The 14,291-nt window shown below is 41.5% G+C and overlaps 1 protein-coding gene and 1 non-coding gene across 5 annotated transcripts in view; one reads left to right on the plus strand and one right to left on the minus strand.

Moving 5' to 3' along the window:
- HSDL2 (hydroxysteroid dehydrogenase like 2) overlaps positions 1–14,291 on the plus strand; it is an 87,420-nt gene that overhangs the window by 14,946 nt on the left and 58,183 nt on the right. For all 4 annotated transcript variants that reach the window (XM_039475123.2, XM_074395182.1, XM_074395181.1 and 1 more), the window contains 3 exons: positions 5–119; positions 9,709–9,812; positions 12,141–12,239. In XM_039475123.2, the coding sequence (XP_039331057.1) occupies positions 76–119; positions 9,709–9,812; positions 12,141–12,239 (247 nt within the window). In that variant the 5' untranslated portion in view covers positions 5–75. The remainder of the gene's footprint in view (positions 1–4; positions 120–9,708; positions 9,813–12,140; positions 12,240–14,291) is intronic.
- Positions 10,888–10,994, minus strand: LOC120366436 (U6 spliceosomal RNA). The gene has a single exon (XR_005581103.1). It is a non-coding gene; the product is annotated as a U6 spliceosomal RNA (small nuclear RNA).

Raw genomic sequence — 14,291 nt, forward strand, 5'->3', positions numbered from 1 at the left:
ACAGGAATTGATATTTTGGTAAATAATGCCAGTGCCATTAGCTTGACCAACACATTGGAAACACCTACCAAGAGAATGGATTTGATGATGAGCGTGAACACCAGAGGCACCTACCTTGCGTAAGTTAGAAGAGTTGTCGGGGAGGATGTTGTCGTGTCTTCTCAGGGAACTTACTTCGTTGTAAACAGATTTGAGCCAAATTAGCACCGTAGCTCAAAATCTGGTCAATCCTTATAAAGGTCTAAAAGTCCTCCATTCAGTCAATAGTTTTTATTTTATTTTATTTTATTTTATTTTACTTTATTTTATTTTATTTTTTGAGACAAAGTTTCACTCTTGTTGCCCAGGCTAGAGTGTAATGGTGCGATCTTGGCTCACTGCAACCTCTGCCTCCCAGGTTCAAGTGATTCTCTTTCCTTAGCCTTCAGAGTAACGGGGATTACAGGCACCCACCACCACGCCTGAGCAATATTTTGTATTTATTTAGTAAAGACAGGATTTCACCATGTTGGCTAGGCTGGTCTCAAACTCCTGACTTCAGGTGATCTATCTGCCTTGGCCTCCCAAAGTGCTAGGATTAGAGGTGTAAACCCACCATGCCTGGCCCAATAATATTTTAGATCGTTTTATGTAGAGTTCCTTTTCTCTATGAGTTTAGGAAAGACTAAAGTAGGCTGAACATGGTAGCTCACACCTGTAATTTCAGACTTTGGGTGAGGGGAGGATCATCGGAAACCAGGAGTTCAAGACTGAGCTGCACAAGATGGTAAGACACTGTCTCTACAGAAAAAAGTTTTTTTAAAATGAGGCAGGCATAGTGGACTGTGCCTACTGAGACCGTGGTGGTGGTGGTCTCATCTACTCGGGAGGATGAGGCAAGAAGATCCCTTGAGCTCAGGAGTTTGAGGCTGCAATGAGCTGTGATCATGGCACTGCACTCCAGTCTGGGAAACAGAGAAAGACTCTGTCTCTAAAGAAAAAAAAGGACTAAAGTATAGCTCAAGCATTTTCTCAGATATTTGTATGTGTAAATACTTACATGTGTACTGTGTCTTTTTTTTTTTTTTTTTTTTGAGACGGAGTTTTGCTCTTGTTACCCAGGCTGGAGTGCAATGGAGCGATCTCGGCTCACCGCAACCTCCGCCTCCTGGGTTCAGGCAATTCTCCTGCCTCAGCCTCCTGAGTAGCTGGGACTACAGGCACGTGCCACCATGCCCAGCTAATTTTTTGTATTTTTAGTAGAGACGGGGTTTCAGCATGTTGACCAGGATGGTCTCAATCTCTTGACCTCGTGATCCACCCGCCTCGGCTTCCCAAAGTGCTGGGATTACAGGCGTGAGCCACTGCACCCAGTGTACTGTGTCTTTCATAGGACACAGTTCTCTCCTAGGACTGTCTCTGATTTCTCAAGCCAACCATAGTATCCTTCCTCTCAAAAAGACCTGGGGTTAAAAAAAAAAAAAAAAGACTTGGGTTTTAGTTATATAAATAACAGCAAGGCCATTCTCATTATGAATCACACTTTAATGTGACCAATAAAAAGGCTAATACTTTTTTGGGCATTGTCAGGGAAATGTATAATATCGAAGGAAAGAGAATATGGTCCTGATCTGTTCTGGATTTGTCAGACAACCCATCTTGTTTTCCATTTATTTATTTGTTTATTTACCCTCTGGTTCTATCATTTTCCTTGTGGATACATAGCATAGAACTTGCTTATGTACCTTCTGTGTATCTTGTTATATGTACAACAGGTGGTTAGGAGCTTAGGCTTTGTAGTAAGACTGCTTGGATTCAAATCCTAACCTCCCCCTTACCCATGACTTTCTATTTTGTGACCTTGGACAAGTAACTTTACTTCTTGCAGATTCAGTTTCTTTACTTTTAAAATGGCAGGAATAAAGTAGTTTGTTACAGGGTTGGTCATGAGGGTTAAATGTCTTAAGTTGTTAATTTAGTGTCCTGAATTTTGCCCTCAGATGTGTTTTGTTGGGTCTGCAAGACTTGGCCCAGACAGAGTTAAAACAAAATTGTTTTCATTCATTACCTACATATAAAGTTTTATTAGTTAGGGCTAGGTGTAGCAGTTCATGCCTGTATTCCCAGTACTTTGGGAAGCTGAGGCAGGTGGATCACTTGAGCCCAGAAGTTCAAAGCCGGCCTGGGCAACATGGCAAAACCCTGTCTCTACAAAAAATAGAAAAATTAGCTGGGGCTGGCGGCACATGTGCCTGTAGTCCCAACTACTCAGGAAGTTGAAGTGAGAGGATTGCTTGACCCTGGGAGGCAGACATTGCTGTTGGTTGAGATCACGCTACTGCACCCCAGCATGGGCAACGGAGTGAGACCCTGTCTCAAAAGCTTTATTGGTTGCTCATGTTGAAAAAATTAGAAGATTTACACAAAAGTTCAGATTGGCCGGGCATGGTGGCTCACGCCTGTAATCCAAGCACTTTGGAGGCCAAGGCGGGTGGATCACCTGAGGTCGGGAGTTCAAGACCAGCCTGACCAACATGGTGAAACCCCGTCTTAAAAAAATAAATAAATAAGGCCGGGCGCGGTGGCTCAAGCCTGTAATCCCAGCACTCTGGGAGGCCAAGGTGGGTGGATCACGAGGTTGAGAGATTGAGACCATCCTGGTCGACATGGTGAAACCCCGTCTCTACTAAAAATACAAAAAATTAGCTGGGCATGGTGGCGCGTGCCTGTAATCCCAGCTACTCAGGAGGCTGAGGCAGGAGAATTGCCTGAACCCAGGAGGTGAAGGTTGCGGTGAGCCAAGATCGCGCCATTGCACTCCAGCCTGGGTAACAAGAGCGAAACTCCGTCTCAAAAAATAAATAAATAAATAAATAAATAAATAAATAAAAAATTAAAAAGTTCAGATTTCTGGCTTTTCTTGAAATGTGGGAAGATCTGGCCACATAGAGACAGCATTACCACATGGCAACAGTTATTAGTTGCTGTAGCTGAGTGGCAGGGTATCAACCGCCTCATTAGATGGGGCCTGAGCTCTGTTGTCTTCTGGATGCTGAGAACAGGCTAACAGGTTATCATATCATCGTGCTTGCACTGTTGTTTTTCTTATATGAAAGAGGAAAGTGAAATATTTATCATAACCACATCTCTCTCTGAAGTGGGAAAATGAGACTTATGCCAAGAGGGCCGTATGTTCAAGTAAAATGGGTGAAGGCTTACTTGTTTGTAGATATGAGATGTATTTCTATAAATTCAATATGTAAGGTATGTCTCTATTGAATGAAACCATATTGAATCATACCACAGTAAGAATTATGGCAAATGGCTGGACGTGGTGGCTCATGCCTGTAATCCCTGTACTTTGGGAGGCCAAGGCAGGTGGATCACCTGAGGTCAGGAGTTCAAGACCAGCCATGCCCACATGGTGAAATCCTGTCTCTACTAAAAACATAAAAAATTAGCCAAGCATGATGGTACACACCTATAATCCCAGCTAGTCCAGAGGCTGCGGCAGGAGAATCACTTGAACCCAGGAGCGGAGGCTGCAATGAGCCGAGATCACACCACTACACTCCAGCCTGGGCGAGAGAGTGAGACTCTGTCTCAAAAAGAAAAAAAGAATTTTGGCAAGCATATAGATTGTGATGAAAAACTTGCACTAGAAAAAGAATTCATTTTTCAAGAGTTTGTGTTTATTTTCAAATAAAATGGGCAGTGTTGCTGTGTGATACTGTCATGGTACTAGAAAAAATTATCTGGGAATCAAAATCTTTTATAGCTGGCAATTTTGTGAAAGAATTTCAGTTGAATGTAAGTATTTGTTAAACAAATGCTTAGCAATATAAACCTAACCAGGAATACGATTGCTCAGCATGTTGAACTATGGCTTAGTTAAGGGCATGTTGTGTGAATAAGTTTAATGCTTTGTGGCAGTTTCTATTATAGATGATGAAGCCGCAGATATAAATATACAGGCTGAGTATCCCTAGTCCGAAAACCCCCAATCCAAAATGCTCTGAGATCTGAAACGTTTGGAGTGCTGACTTGACATTCAAAAGAAATGCTCATTGGAACATTAAGGATTTCAGATTTTCGGAGTAGGGATGTTGAACTTGTTGAGTATAATGCAGATATTTCAGAATGAAATCTGAAATACTTCTGGTCCCAAGCATAAGGGTTACTAAACTTGTACTATACGCCTAGGTATATTATGGCATCAGGAGAATTTTGAAGTGATTAAAAAGGTTTTAGACTGGGTATTCATGACATGAAATGACTTTCTTTCTTTTTTTTTTTTTTTGAGACGGAGTTTCGCTCTTGTTACCCAGGCTGGAGTGCAATGGCGCGATCTTGGCTCACCGCAACCTCCGCCTCCTGGGTTCAGGCAATTCTCCTGCCTCAGCCTCCTGAGTAGCTGGGATTATAGGCACGTGCCACCATGCCCAGCTAATTTTTTGTATTTTTAGTAGAGACGGGGTTTCACCATGTTGACCAGGATGGTCTCGATCTCTCGACCTCGTGATCCACCTGCCTCGGCCTCCCAAAGTGCTGGGATTACAAGCTTGAGCCACGGCGCCCGGCCTAAAAAGAGCAATCTTAACTATAGATACTGATCAGTGTCAACTTTAAGCTTATTAACATCTAAACAAATGTAGGTATATATTACACAAGGGTACAGAAATTGTTCGTTCATTGCATCGTTCACTAAGAATTGCTCCCTGGGCCAGGCTTGGTGGCTCACGCCTGTAATCCCAGCACTTAGGGAGGCCCAGATGGGTGGATCACGAGGTCAAGAGATCGAGACCATCCTGTCAACATGATGAAACCCGGTCTCTACTAAAAATACAAAAAATTAGCTGGGCATGGTGGTGCGTGCCTGTAATCCCAGCTACTCAGGAGGCTGAGGCAGGAGAATTGCCTGAACGCAGGAGGTGGAGGTTGCGGTGAGCCGAGATCGTGCCATTGCACTCCAACCTGGGTAACAAGAGCGAAACTCCGTCTCAAAAAAAAAAAGAATTGCTCCCTACTAACAAAGTTAAAAAATGTACATGTTTTCTTTCCAAGAGATGATCAATACAAGTAAAGCATTGAATTTTATGTAAATTTGTCAAAATTAGTAGTCCTAACTATAGACTTTACCTTTTAAACTGACGTTATGACTGATGTGTACATAAATGTATGGTTCTCTTTGTTTTTTCCTTGTGAAATTATGTCTTTGGAAAGCCCGTTTGGCAAGAATAATTTCGTCCACTTTCCTATATTGAGATCATTTTTCAAAAATGAAAGTGATGTCTTAACCGACGTTTTTAGATGTGAATGTTCAGTTAAAAACAAAACAGACTGGCCGGGCATGGTGGCTCAAGCCTGTAATCCCAGCACTTTGGGAGGCCGAGGTGGGTGGATCACGAGGTCAAGAGATCGAGACCATCCTGGTCAACATGGTGAAACCCCGTCTCTACTAAAAATACAAAAAATTAGCTGGGCATGGTGGCGTGTGCTTGTAATCCCAGCTATTTAGGAGGCTGAGGCAGGAGAATTGCCTGAACCCAGGAGGCAGAGGTTGCGGTGAGCCGAGATCGCACCATTGCACTCCAGCCTGGGTAACAAGAGCGAAACTCTGTCTCAAAAAACAAAACAAAACAAAACAAAACAAAAAACAAAACAGACCATGTAAGGTGGCTTACATTTATAATCTCAGTACTTTGGGAGGACAAAGTGGGCGGATTACTTGAGTTTAGGAGTTCGAGACCAACCTGGGCAACATAGTGAACCCTGTCTCTATTTTTTTTTTTTTTTGAGACGCAGTTTTGCTCTTGTTACCCAGGCTGGAGTGCAATGGCGTGATCTCGGCTCACCGCAACCTCCGCCTCCTGGGTTCAGGCAATTCTCCTGCCTTAGCCTCCTGAGTAGCTGGGACTACAGGCATGCGCCACCATGCCCAGCTAATTTTTTGTATTTTTAGTAGAGACGAGGTTTCACCATGTTGGATGGTCTCGATTTCTTGACCTTGTGATCCACCCGCCTCAGACTTCCAAAGTGCTGGGATTACAGGTGTGAACCACCGCGCCCGGCGTCTCTATTTTTTTTTTTTTAATTAAAGTTAAAATTAAAACTCTAGCACAAAGATTCTATTCACTATTGAGAGTTCCTACCTTTATTAACAGCTACTTAAAAAAAAAAACCCACTAAATAAAATTAAATGTTGCTCCCAGTTAAAAGCAGATTGCAATACCAAATGAAAGACCTCACACTGACCTTTGGGTCAAAGAAAAGTTTCAGATTTTTGGCCCTCCATGAGAGGTATGCTATAAAATGAAAATTTATAATGAAATATTTCTATTTTATTTTATTTTTACTCCGTTGGTAACGCACAGAGGATATTTCTTTTTTTTAATTTATATTTTTCAATTTTAATTTATTTTATACACTTTAGTATCACATTGTCTGTACCAGGTTAAATGCTTATAGAAGCTTAGTAGTACGGTTCAGTTGTATCTCTGAACAGTTGATTTTTCTTATGCCCAGCTCACTTTGTTTACTCAAATGCCTTACAGGCCTTTGAGTTTGCAACCTGACTAAGTAAAATAATTCATGAAAAGTAATAAAAGCAGAACCTGGCACATAGTAAGTTTTCTGTAAATGTAACTATTTTATTAGGCTGCAGGTATTAATATCTAAGTGTGGTGCTTAGCGTTTTCAATATAATCTATAAGAAGGCATGCTACTGTGACAGATGCATCTGATGTAGGATTAACAGCGTAAAGGTCTGGGCCAGCAAAGTGCAGACGGAAAGGTTTTTTCTCATAGATTAAGGGAAAGTTTATGTTTAGAATGTAAATGAAATGAGCTCTTTCCTTTGAGTGTAAAATATGATCTTACTGACTGGGAATAGATTTGTTTCTTCTTGAAGCTTCAAGTTGCAGTTTCACTGTTGAATGAAACTCAGCTGTAATGTTGTTTGCCCCACTTTACCTCACCTCCATAAAAGTGAAGCATCTTTGGAAATGAAAACAGCTTCTACCAAAAACCCTCTTGTGGTATTGACTGTATTTGGTTTAGTAAGCTTGGTAAGGTATTGCTGTTGTTAATACCAGTGTTGTACATTTGGTAATTTAAAAACTGACTTGAAAGAAGAATGAACTAGTTCATTCACAGCTCCTGGTTCAGGGTAAAGGGGAAAAAAAAGAATGAACTAGTTCAGAGTCCTAGAAGTCCTAGAAGTCATTGAATATAAATGAAAGCTAAATGTATAGCTAAAATAAAGCTATAAATTAAGCTATAATATTTTAGCTGTTGACATTGTATAAAAATTAACATTTTAGGCTAGGTGCGGTGGCTCACGCCTATACTCCCAGCACTTTGGGAGGCCGAGGCGGGTGGATCACAAGGTCAAGAGATCGAGACCATCCTGGTCAACATGGTGAAACCCCGTCTCTACTAAAAATACAAAAATTAGCTGGGCATGGTGGCATGCGCCTGTAGTCCCAGCTACTCGGGAAGCTGAGGCAGGAGAATTGCCTGAACCCAGGAGGCGGAGGTTGCAGTGAGCCGAGATCACGCCATTGCACTCCAGCCTGGGTAACAAGAGCGAAACTCTGTCTCAAAAAAAAAAAGAAAAAAAAAATTAACATGTTAGAAATATTGGTGTGAATCTTTTATAAAATAAATTACCTACCTTAATGAGTGACTTTCTAAAAATAAAGCTATACATTGGACCCAAAGGCATATTTTATATTGGTGAAAATTAAATTTGGGAATGTAGTGAGTGTTATATTACTAAATTATGGTTCTAATGCAGTGGAAGTACTACGCCTATTAAGAGGGAAAAAATCGCCGGGCGCAGTGGCTCAAGCCTGTAATCCCAGCACTTTGGGAGGCCGAGGCAGGTGGATCACGAGGTCGAGAGATCGAGACCATCCTGGTCAACATGGTGAAACCCCGTCTCTACTAAAAACACAAAAAAGTAGCTGGGCATAGTGGCGCTTGCCTGTAATCCCAGCTACTCAGGAGGCTGAGGCAGGAGAATTGCTTGAACCCAGGAGGCGGAGGTTGCTGTGAGCCGAGATCGCGCCATTGCACTCCAGCCTGGGTAACAAGAGCGAAACTCCGTCTCAAAAAAAAAAAAAAGAAAAAGAAAAAGAGGGAAAAAATCAGCCTACGTTATACTAAAAACAGTGATAGTTTATTTCACGTTTAGTATATACATTGTCCTAAGTATCTCATATAAATAATCTAATTTTAATCTTTTGGTCAATCATAGAAGGTATCGAGTATTACCAACATTTACAGAGGAGAGAACTGAGCTACACAATTTGCCCAAGGTCACACAATGAAGGGGCAGAAGCAGAATTTGAACACTGGTCTGTCTAACTTGAACACTCATGTTATTTACCACTGTCCTGACCGAAAAGTACATTAACTGTCTCTGAAAATTACTTGTGTGTGTTGCGGAGGCAGAATTTGGGGTGGTTGTGGTTGCGGATAAAGTTGGGCTTAAGGCTAGTATGTCAAGGAATTGATTTTTTCCATCAAACAGATCATATTTTCAGGCCATTAAGCAGAATTTCAAAGGATGAAAATTAGTTGCTTTTCTGTCTTTATTCTAGAAAGCAAACAAAAGTACCCTATGAACAAAGCAAACAAATAGTCCCCTACAGATTTCTGAGCAAATTCTACTCTGTAGGAGTAGTTTAAAATATATCTTTAAAAGTGGATTGGCCAGATCTTGTAATCTCAGCACTTTGGGAGGCCGAGGCAAGTGGATCACTTGAGTCCAGGAGTTTGAGACAAGTCTGGGCAAAATAGCAAGACCCTGTTTCTAAGAAAAAAATAAAAATAAAAAATAAAAAACTATCCAGGTAGCTGGGCATGCTGGCACACAGGCACACACCTATAGTCCCAGCTATTCTGGAGAATGAGATGAGAGGACTTGCTTGAGTTGGGGAGGCAGAGGCTGCGATGAGATGTTACCATGTCACTGCACTCCAGCCTGGCAACAGGGAGACCCTGTCTTTTTTTTTTTTCCCTTCCCCTTGAGATGGAATCTCACTCTGTCACCTAGACTGGAGTGCAGTGGCAAGATTTTAGCTCACAGCAATCTCCGCCTTGCGGTTCAAGTGATTCTTCTGCTTCAGCCTCCCAAGCAGCTGGGGCTACAGGTGCCTGCCACCACACCCAGCTGTTTTGTATTTTTTGTAGAGATGTGGTTTCACTATGTTGCCTGGCTGGTCTTGAACTCCTGACGTTGTGATCTGCCTGCCTCAGCCTTCTAAAGTGCTGTGATTACAGGCATGAGCCACCACACCTGGCCGAGAGACTTTGTCTTAAAATTAAAAAGAAAAAAAAAATGAAGAAGTTGGCTGGGTGCAGTGGTTTACACCTGTAAATCTGTAATCCTGGCACTTTGGGAGGCTGAAGTAGGAGGTGCTTGAGCCCAAGGAGTTCAAGACCAGCCTGGGCAACAAAGCTAGACCCTGTCTCTAAAAAAATTATAAAAATCAGCTGGGCATAGGGGCACACATCTATAGTTCCAGCTACTCAGAAATTTGAGGCGGGAAGATTGCTTGAGTCCAGGAGCACAGGAGCTCAAGGCTGCAGTGAACTGTGATTCAGCCTGCACTCCAGGCTGGGCAACAGAGCAAGGCCCCATCTCTTTAAAAAAAAAAAAAAAAAAAGTGGAGAAATGCTTAGAAAGCTATTAACTTGACTTGTATTTTCTTTTGCTTTCAGATCTAAAGCATGTATTCCTTATTTGAAAAAGAGCAAAGTTGCTCATATCCTCAATCTCAGTCCACCACTGAACCTAAATCCAGTTTGGTTCAAACAGCACTGTGGTAGGTGTTAGGGTGAGGGGATGGTTTGTGCTTAATTTGTTTTGAATTAAATTTGTGTACGCCTGATGTAATCACATCTGCACATAACATTCAGCATTGAATTTTCTATGCCAAATTATAAAGTGGCATTTGGAAGGTAGATTCTTAATCTTTTATATGTAATTTTTATAATTGAGGCATAATTTACATTCAATAAAATGCACAGATCTTAATGGTTTAATATGATGAGTTTTGGCAAATGTATATAACCAACACCCAAATCAAGATACGAATTTTTACCATTTCAGAAAGCTCTTTCACTTCCCAATGAGTGTTTTGTTGTGTGTCTTTTTTTTGAGACAGAGTCTCACTCTGTCGCCAGGCATCAGGCTGGAGTGCAGTGGTGGGATATCGGCTCACTGCAACCTCTGCCTCCTGGGTTCAAGCAATTCTTCTGCCTCAGCCTCCCAAGTAGCGTGTGCACCACCATGCCCAGCTAATTTTTGTATTTTAGTAAAGATGGGGTTTCACCGTGTTGGCCAGGATGGTCTCAATCTCTTGACCTCATGATCCTCCCGCCTTGGCCTCCCAAAGTGCTGGGATTACAGGCGTGAGCCACCGCGCCTGGCCTTGTTGTGTGTAATTTATTCTTCAATAAAATTGGTTAAAAACTATCTATGAGATACTTTATTTTTCTTAGCCAAGTGTGCACCTGTAGTCCCAGCTACTTGGGAGGCTGAGGTGGGAGGATTGCTTGAGCCCAGGAGTTTGAGGCTGCAACGAGCTGTGATCATGGCACTGCACTCCAGCCTCGTGACAGAGCGAGACCCTGACTTAAAAAAACAGACTAACAAAAAGCATGACAAAAAAAAACCCCTATTACCTTTCATAGCAAACTAATGGTTTAAGGCAAATATGCTAAGCAACAAGATTTATGTATAGGTGCCCCCTTTAAAATAGTTGTATCAAACACTTAGTTTTTATTTCAGCATAATTCACTAACATTTAGAAAGGCACTTGGAATGGGGACCCACAAAGCAAAACTGAAAGAAGTTCTACTTCCATTGACTAGGTTAAATACATTTGCAGCCTTTTTTTTTAAATGGAACACTTCACAGATTTGCGTGTCATCCTCACGCAGGGGCCATGCTAATCTTCTCTGTATCGTTCCAGTTTTAGTACATGTGCTGCCGAAGCAAGCACTGCAGCCTTTTTTTTATTGTTGTTTTACTAGTGGTAGTTTTCCTTAAAATAATCATTTCATTCTAAAAAAAAAAAGAAAGAAAGAAAGAGTCCAGGTGCATTGGCTCGTGTCTGTAATCCCAGCACTTTGGGAAGCTGAGGCAGGCAGATCACTTGAGGTCAGGAGTTTGGGACCAGCCTGGCCAACATAGTGAAACCCAGTCTCTACAAAAATACAAAAATTAGCTGGGCATGGTGGCACACACCTGTAATCTCAGCTACTTGGGAGGCTGAGGCACAAGAATCATTTGAACCTGGGAGGCAGAGTTTGCAGTGAGCCAAGATCTCACCACTGCACTCCAGCCTGGGTGACAGAGTGAAGCTGTGTCTCAAAAAAAAAAAAAGAAAGAAAGAAAGCAAAGGAAAAACATATTAAAAGATAACAATGTAATTTACCCTCATAGTTAAGAAAAATGGAAGTATATTACTGTCACTTTTATTTTAATCAAATATTAGGAGGGAATATATATAAAATTATTTCATCTCTGTTCACATCTATAAAAACTTTTCATTAGAAAATAGTACATTTATACAATTATACATTATGTTATATTATTGAAAAGGATTCTTAAAAATATATCAGGGACTCTGGGTGCAGTGGCTCATACCTGTAATCTCAGCACTTTGGGAGGCCAAGGCAGGTGGATTGCTTGAGCCCAGGAGTTCAAGACCAGGCTGGGCAAAATGGCAAAACATTGTCTCTACAAAAAATTTAAAAATTAGCCAGTCTTGGTGGCATATGCCTGTAGTCACTGCTACTCAGGAGGCTGAGGTGGGAGGATCACTTAAGCTTAGGAGATAGAGGCTGTGGTGAGCCATGATCACACCACTGCACTCCAGCCTGAGTGGCAGAGTGAGACCCTGTCTCAAAAAAAAAAAAGAATATGTGTATACATACATATATACTTATGTATATATATATGTGTGTGTATTACTATTTTCTTCCTGATATATATGTGTGTGAGGATGTGTTGTATGTATATACATATATATACACATGTACATGTATACACACACATACACATATATCAGGAAGAAAATAGTAATAGAAATTGGTTAAATTAATTTCTTTTATAATTAAATTATTATTTTTTGTGATTCTTTCAGCTTATACCATTGCTAAGTATGGTATGTCTATGTGTGTGCTTGGAATGGCAGAAGAATTTAAAGGTGAAATTGCAGTCAATGCACTATGGCCTAAAACAGGTATGGACTTTAAAAAACTTCATTTGTTAAGATTTTCATGTATTGTCCTTGACATTCTTTTATTTATTTTTTTGAGGCGGAGTCACCCAGGCTGGAGTGCGATGGCGTAATCTCAGCTCACTGCAACCTCTGCCTCCCAGGTTCAAGCAGTTCTTGTGCCTTAGCCTCCCAATCAGCTGGGACTCGGGGCACACACAACCATGCCCAGTTAATTTTTTGTATTTTTAGCAAAGATGTGGTTTCACCATGTTGGCCAGGCTGGTTTCGAACTCCTGGCCTCAAGTGATCCGCCCGCCTTAGCCTCCCAAAGTGCTGGGATTAGAGACATGAGCCACCACTCCCAGTCTGTCCTTGACACTCTTGAGGTGCACCTTGGGTGTGATGGGATAGGAGTATGTAGACTGTCAACACTAACTTTAATCTGTTTGTTGGGAAACAAGTTCAACTTGTTATGGTACAACGTAAGATCCTTTTCAGTCATCCTCCAGCCTTGGCTTAGACTACATGAGTGACTCTTCAGCCAAAGCCTTTATGGGAACACTGACCACTGGAACACTATAAACGTCTTTTGAAGGGCAACAGGAGATACTGCACTTCCCCAACTCTTTCTCCGTCTTTGTTTCTGGAACCTTCCTAAATTCTCATCCTTTTATTTTCTCCTCACACATTCTAACAAATGCTTTTTAACATTTTTGTATTCTTACTGCCCTTGCCTTTTTCCTTTAGAACAAGCTGGATTGTCTTTACTTTCACATGAATTCTTCTGAATTCACAGAATACCTGGAGCCCTGTGAGAGGACAGAAGAACCTGTGTATGCCTGGGCTTTGTGTGCAAATGCTGTAACAGAAGTCGATGGCTTCCTTGCTGGGCAATAAGATATATAAAAATGAGGCAAAGCCAGCAAAAATGAGAGAAAAGGAAAGCCTGTCTCTTATAGGTTCTTACTCTCCACTTATATCAAAGTAGCTTAAAGGAAGAAAAAGAGACGATATAACATTTCACTCTACATTTTTCCATGTACTAGTGGGTAATGCCCATGAAAACTTTAGTTTCTTTTCATCTTAAGTGTAAATGGTGCCAGGTGTGGTTACAGATGGCTTACGCCATCCCAGCATTTTGGAAGACCGGTGTGGGCAGATCACTTGAGGCCAGGAGTTTAAGACCAGCCCAGGCAACATGGCAAAACCCTGTGTCTACTAAAAATATGAAAAATTAGCCAGTTACTTGGGAGGCCAAGACATGAAAATCACTTGAACCCAGGAGGCAGAGGTTGCAGTGAGCTGAGATCGCACCACTGCACTCCATCCTGGGCAACAGAGCAAGATCCTGTTACAACAACAAACTATGTAAATGACAGTCACATCCCAGAAGAGTATGTCTAATGATAAAGAGAATACATAGAGGGACTGGGTGTGGTGCCTCACTCCTGTAATCCTAGCACTTTGGGTGGCTGAGATTGGGCAGAATGATTACCAGTCTGAGACCAGCCTGGGCAACATAGTGAGGCCTCTTTAAAAAAAAAATTAGCTAGATGTAGTGGCGCACACCTATAGTCCCAGCTGAGGTAGGAGAATCACTTAAGCCCAGGGGTTTAAGGATACCGTGAGCCATGGTCATGCTGTTGAACTTCAGCCTCGGCAACAGAATAAGACCCTGTCTCAACCCATTTCCCATTTGACCCGAGAATACTCTTGTCTCTAATTCTAATGTAACATCATATACATTTCTGTTACATTAGGGTTAAAGACAAGGTCTGTTTAAAAATAACAGTTTTTTATATTTTTATGTTGAAAATCAGATTTGCTTCAGCCTCAAAGTCTGTGTTTATGTAAAATTAAATGAGCGCTGGCAGTAAGCTGTACTTTTTTTTTTTCCTAAATGGGAAGTGGGTTTAAAAACAACAACAAAAAAGAGAATGCATAGTGGGAATCACTTTTTTATTTCATTCTTTGAAAGATTACAGTCCAGATGCAGTAGCTCATGCCTGTAATCTCAACACTTTGGGAAGCAGAGGCAGGAGGATCTCTTGAGCCTAGGAGTTCAAGACCAGC

This window comes from Saimiri boliviensis, chromosome 2, assembly GCF_048565385.1.
Source record: "Saimiri boliviensis isolate mSaiBol1 chromosome 2, mSaiBol1.pri, whole genome shotgun sequence".
Taxonomy (NCBI): Eukaryota; Metazoa; Chordata; class Mammalia; order Primates; family Cebidae; genus Saimiri; species Saimiri boliviensis.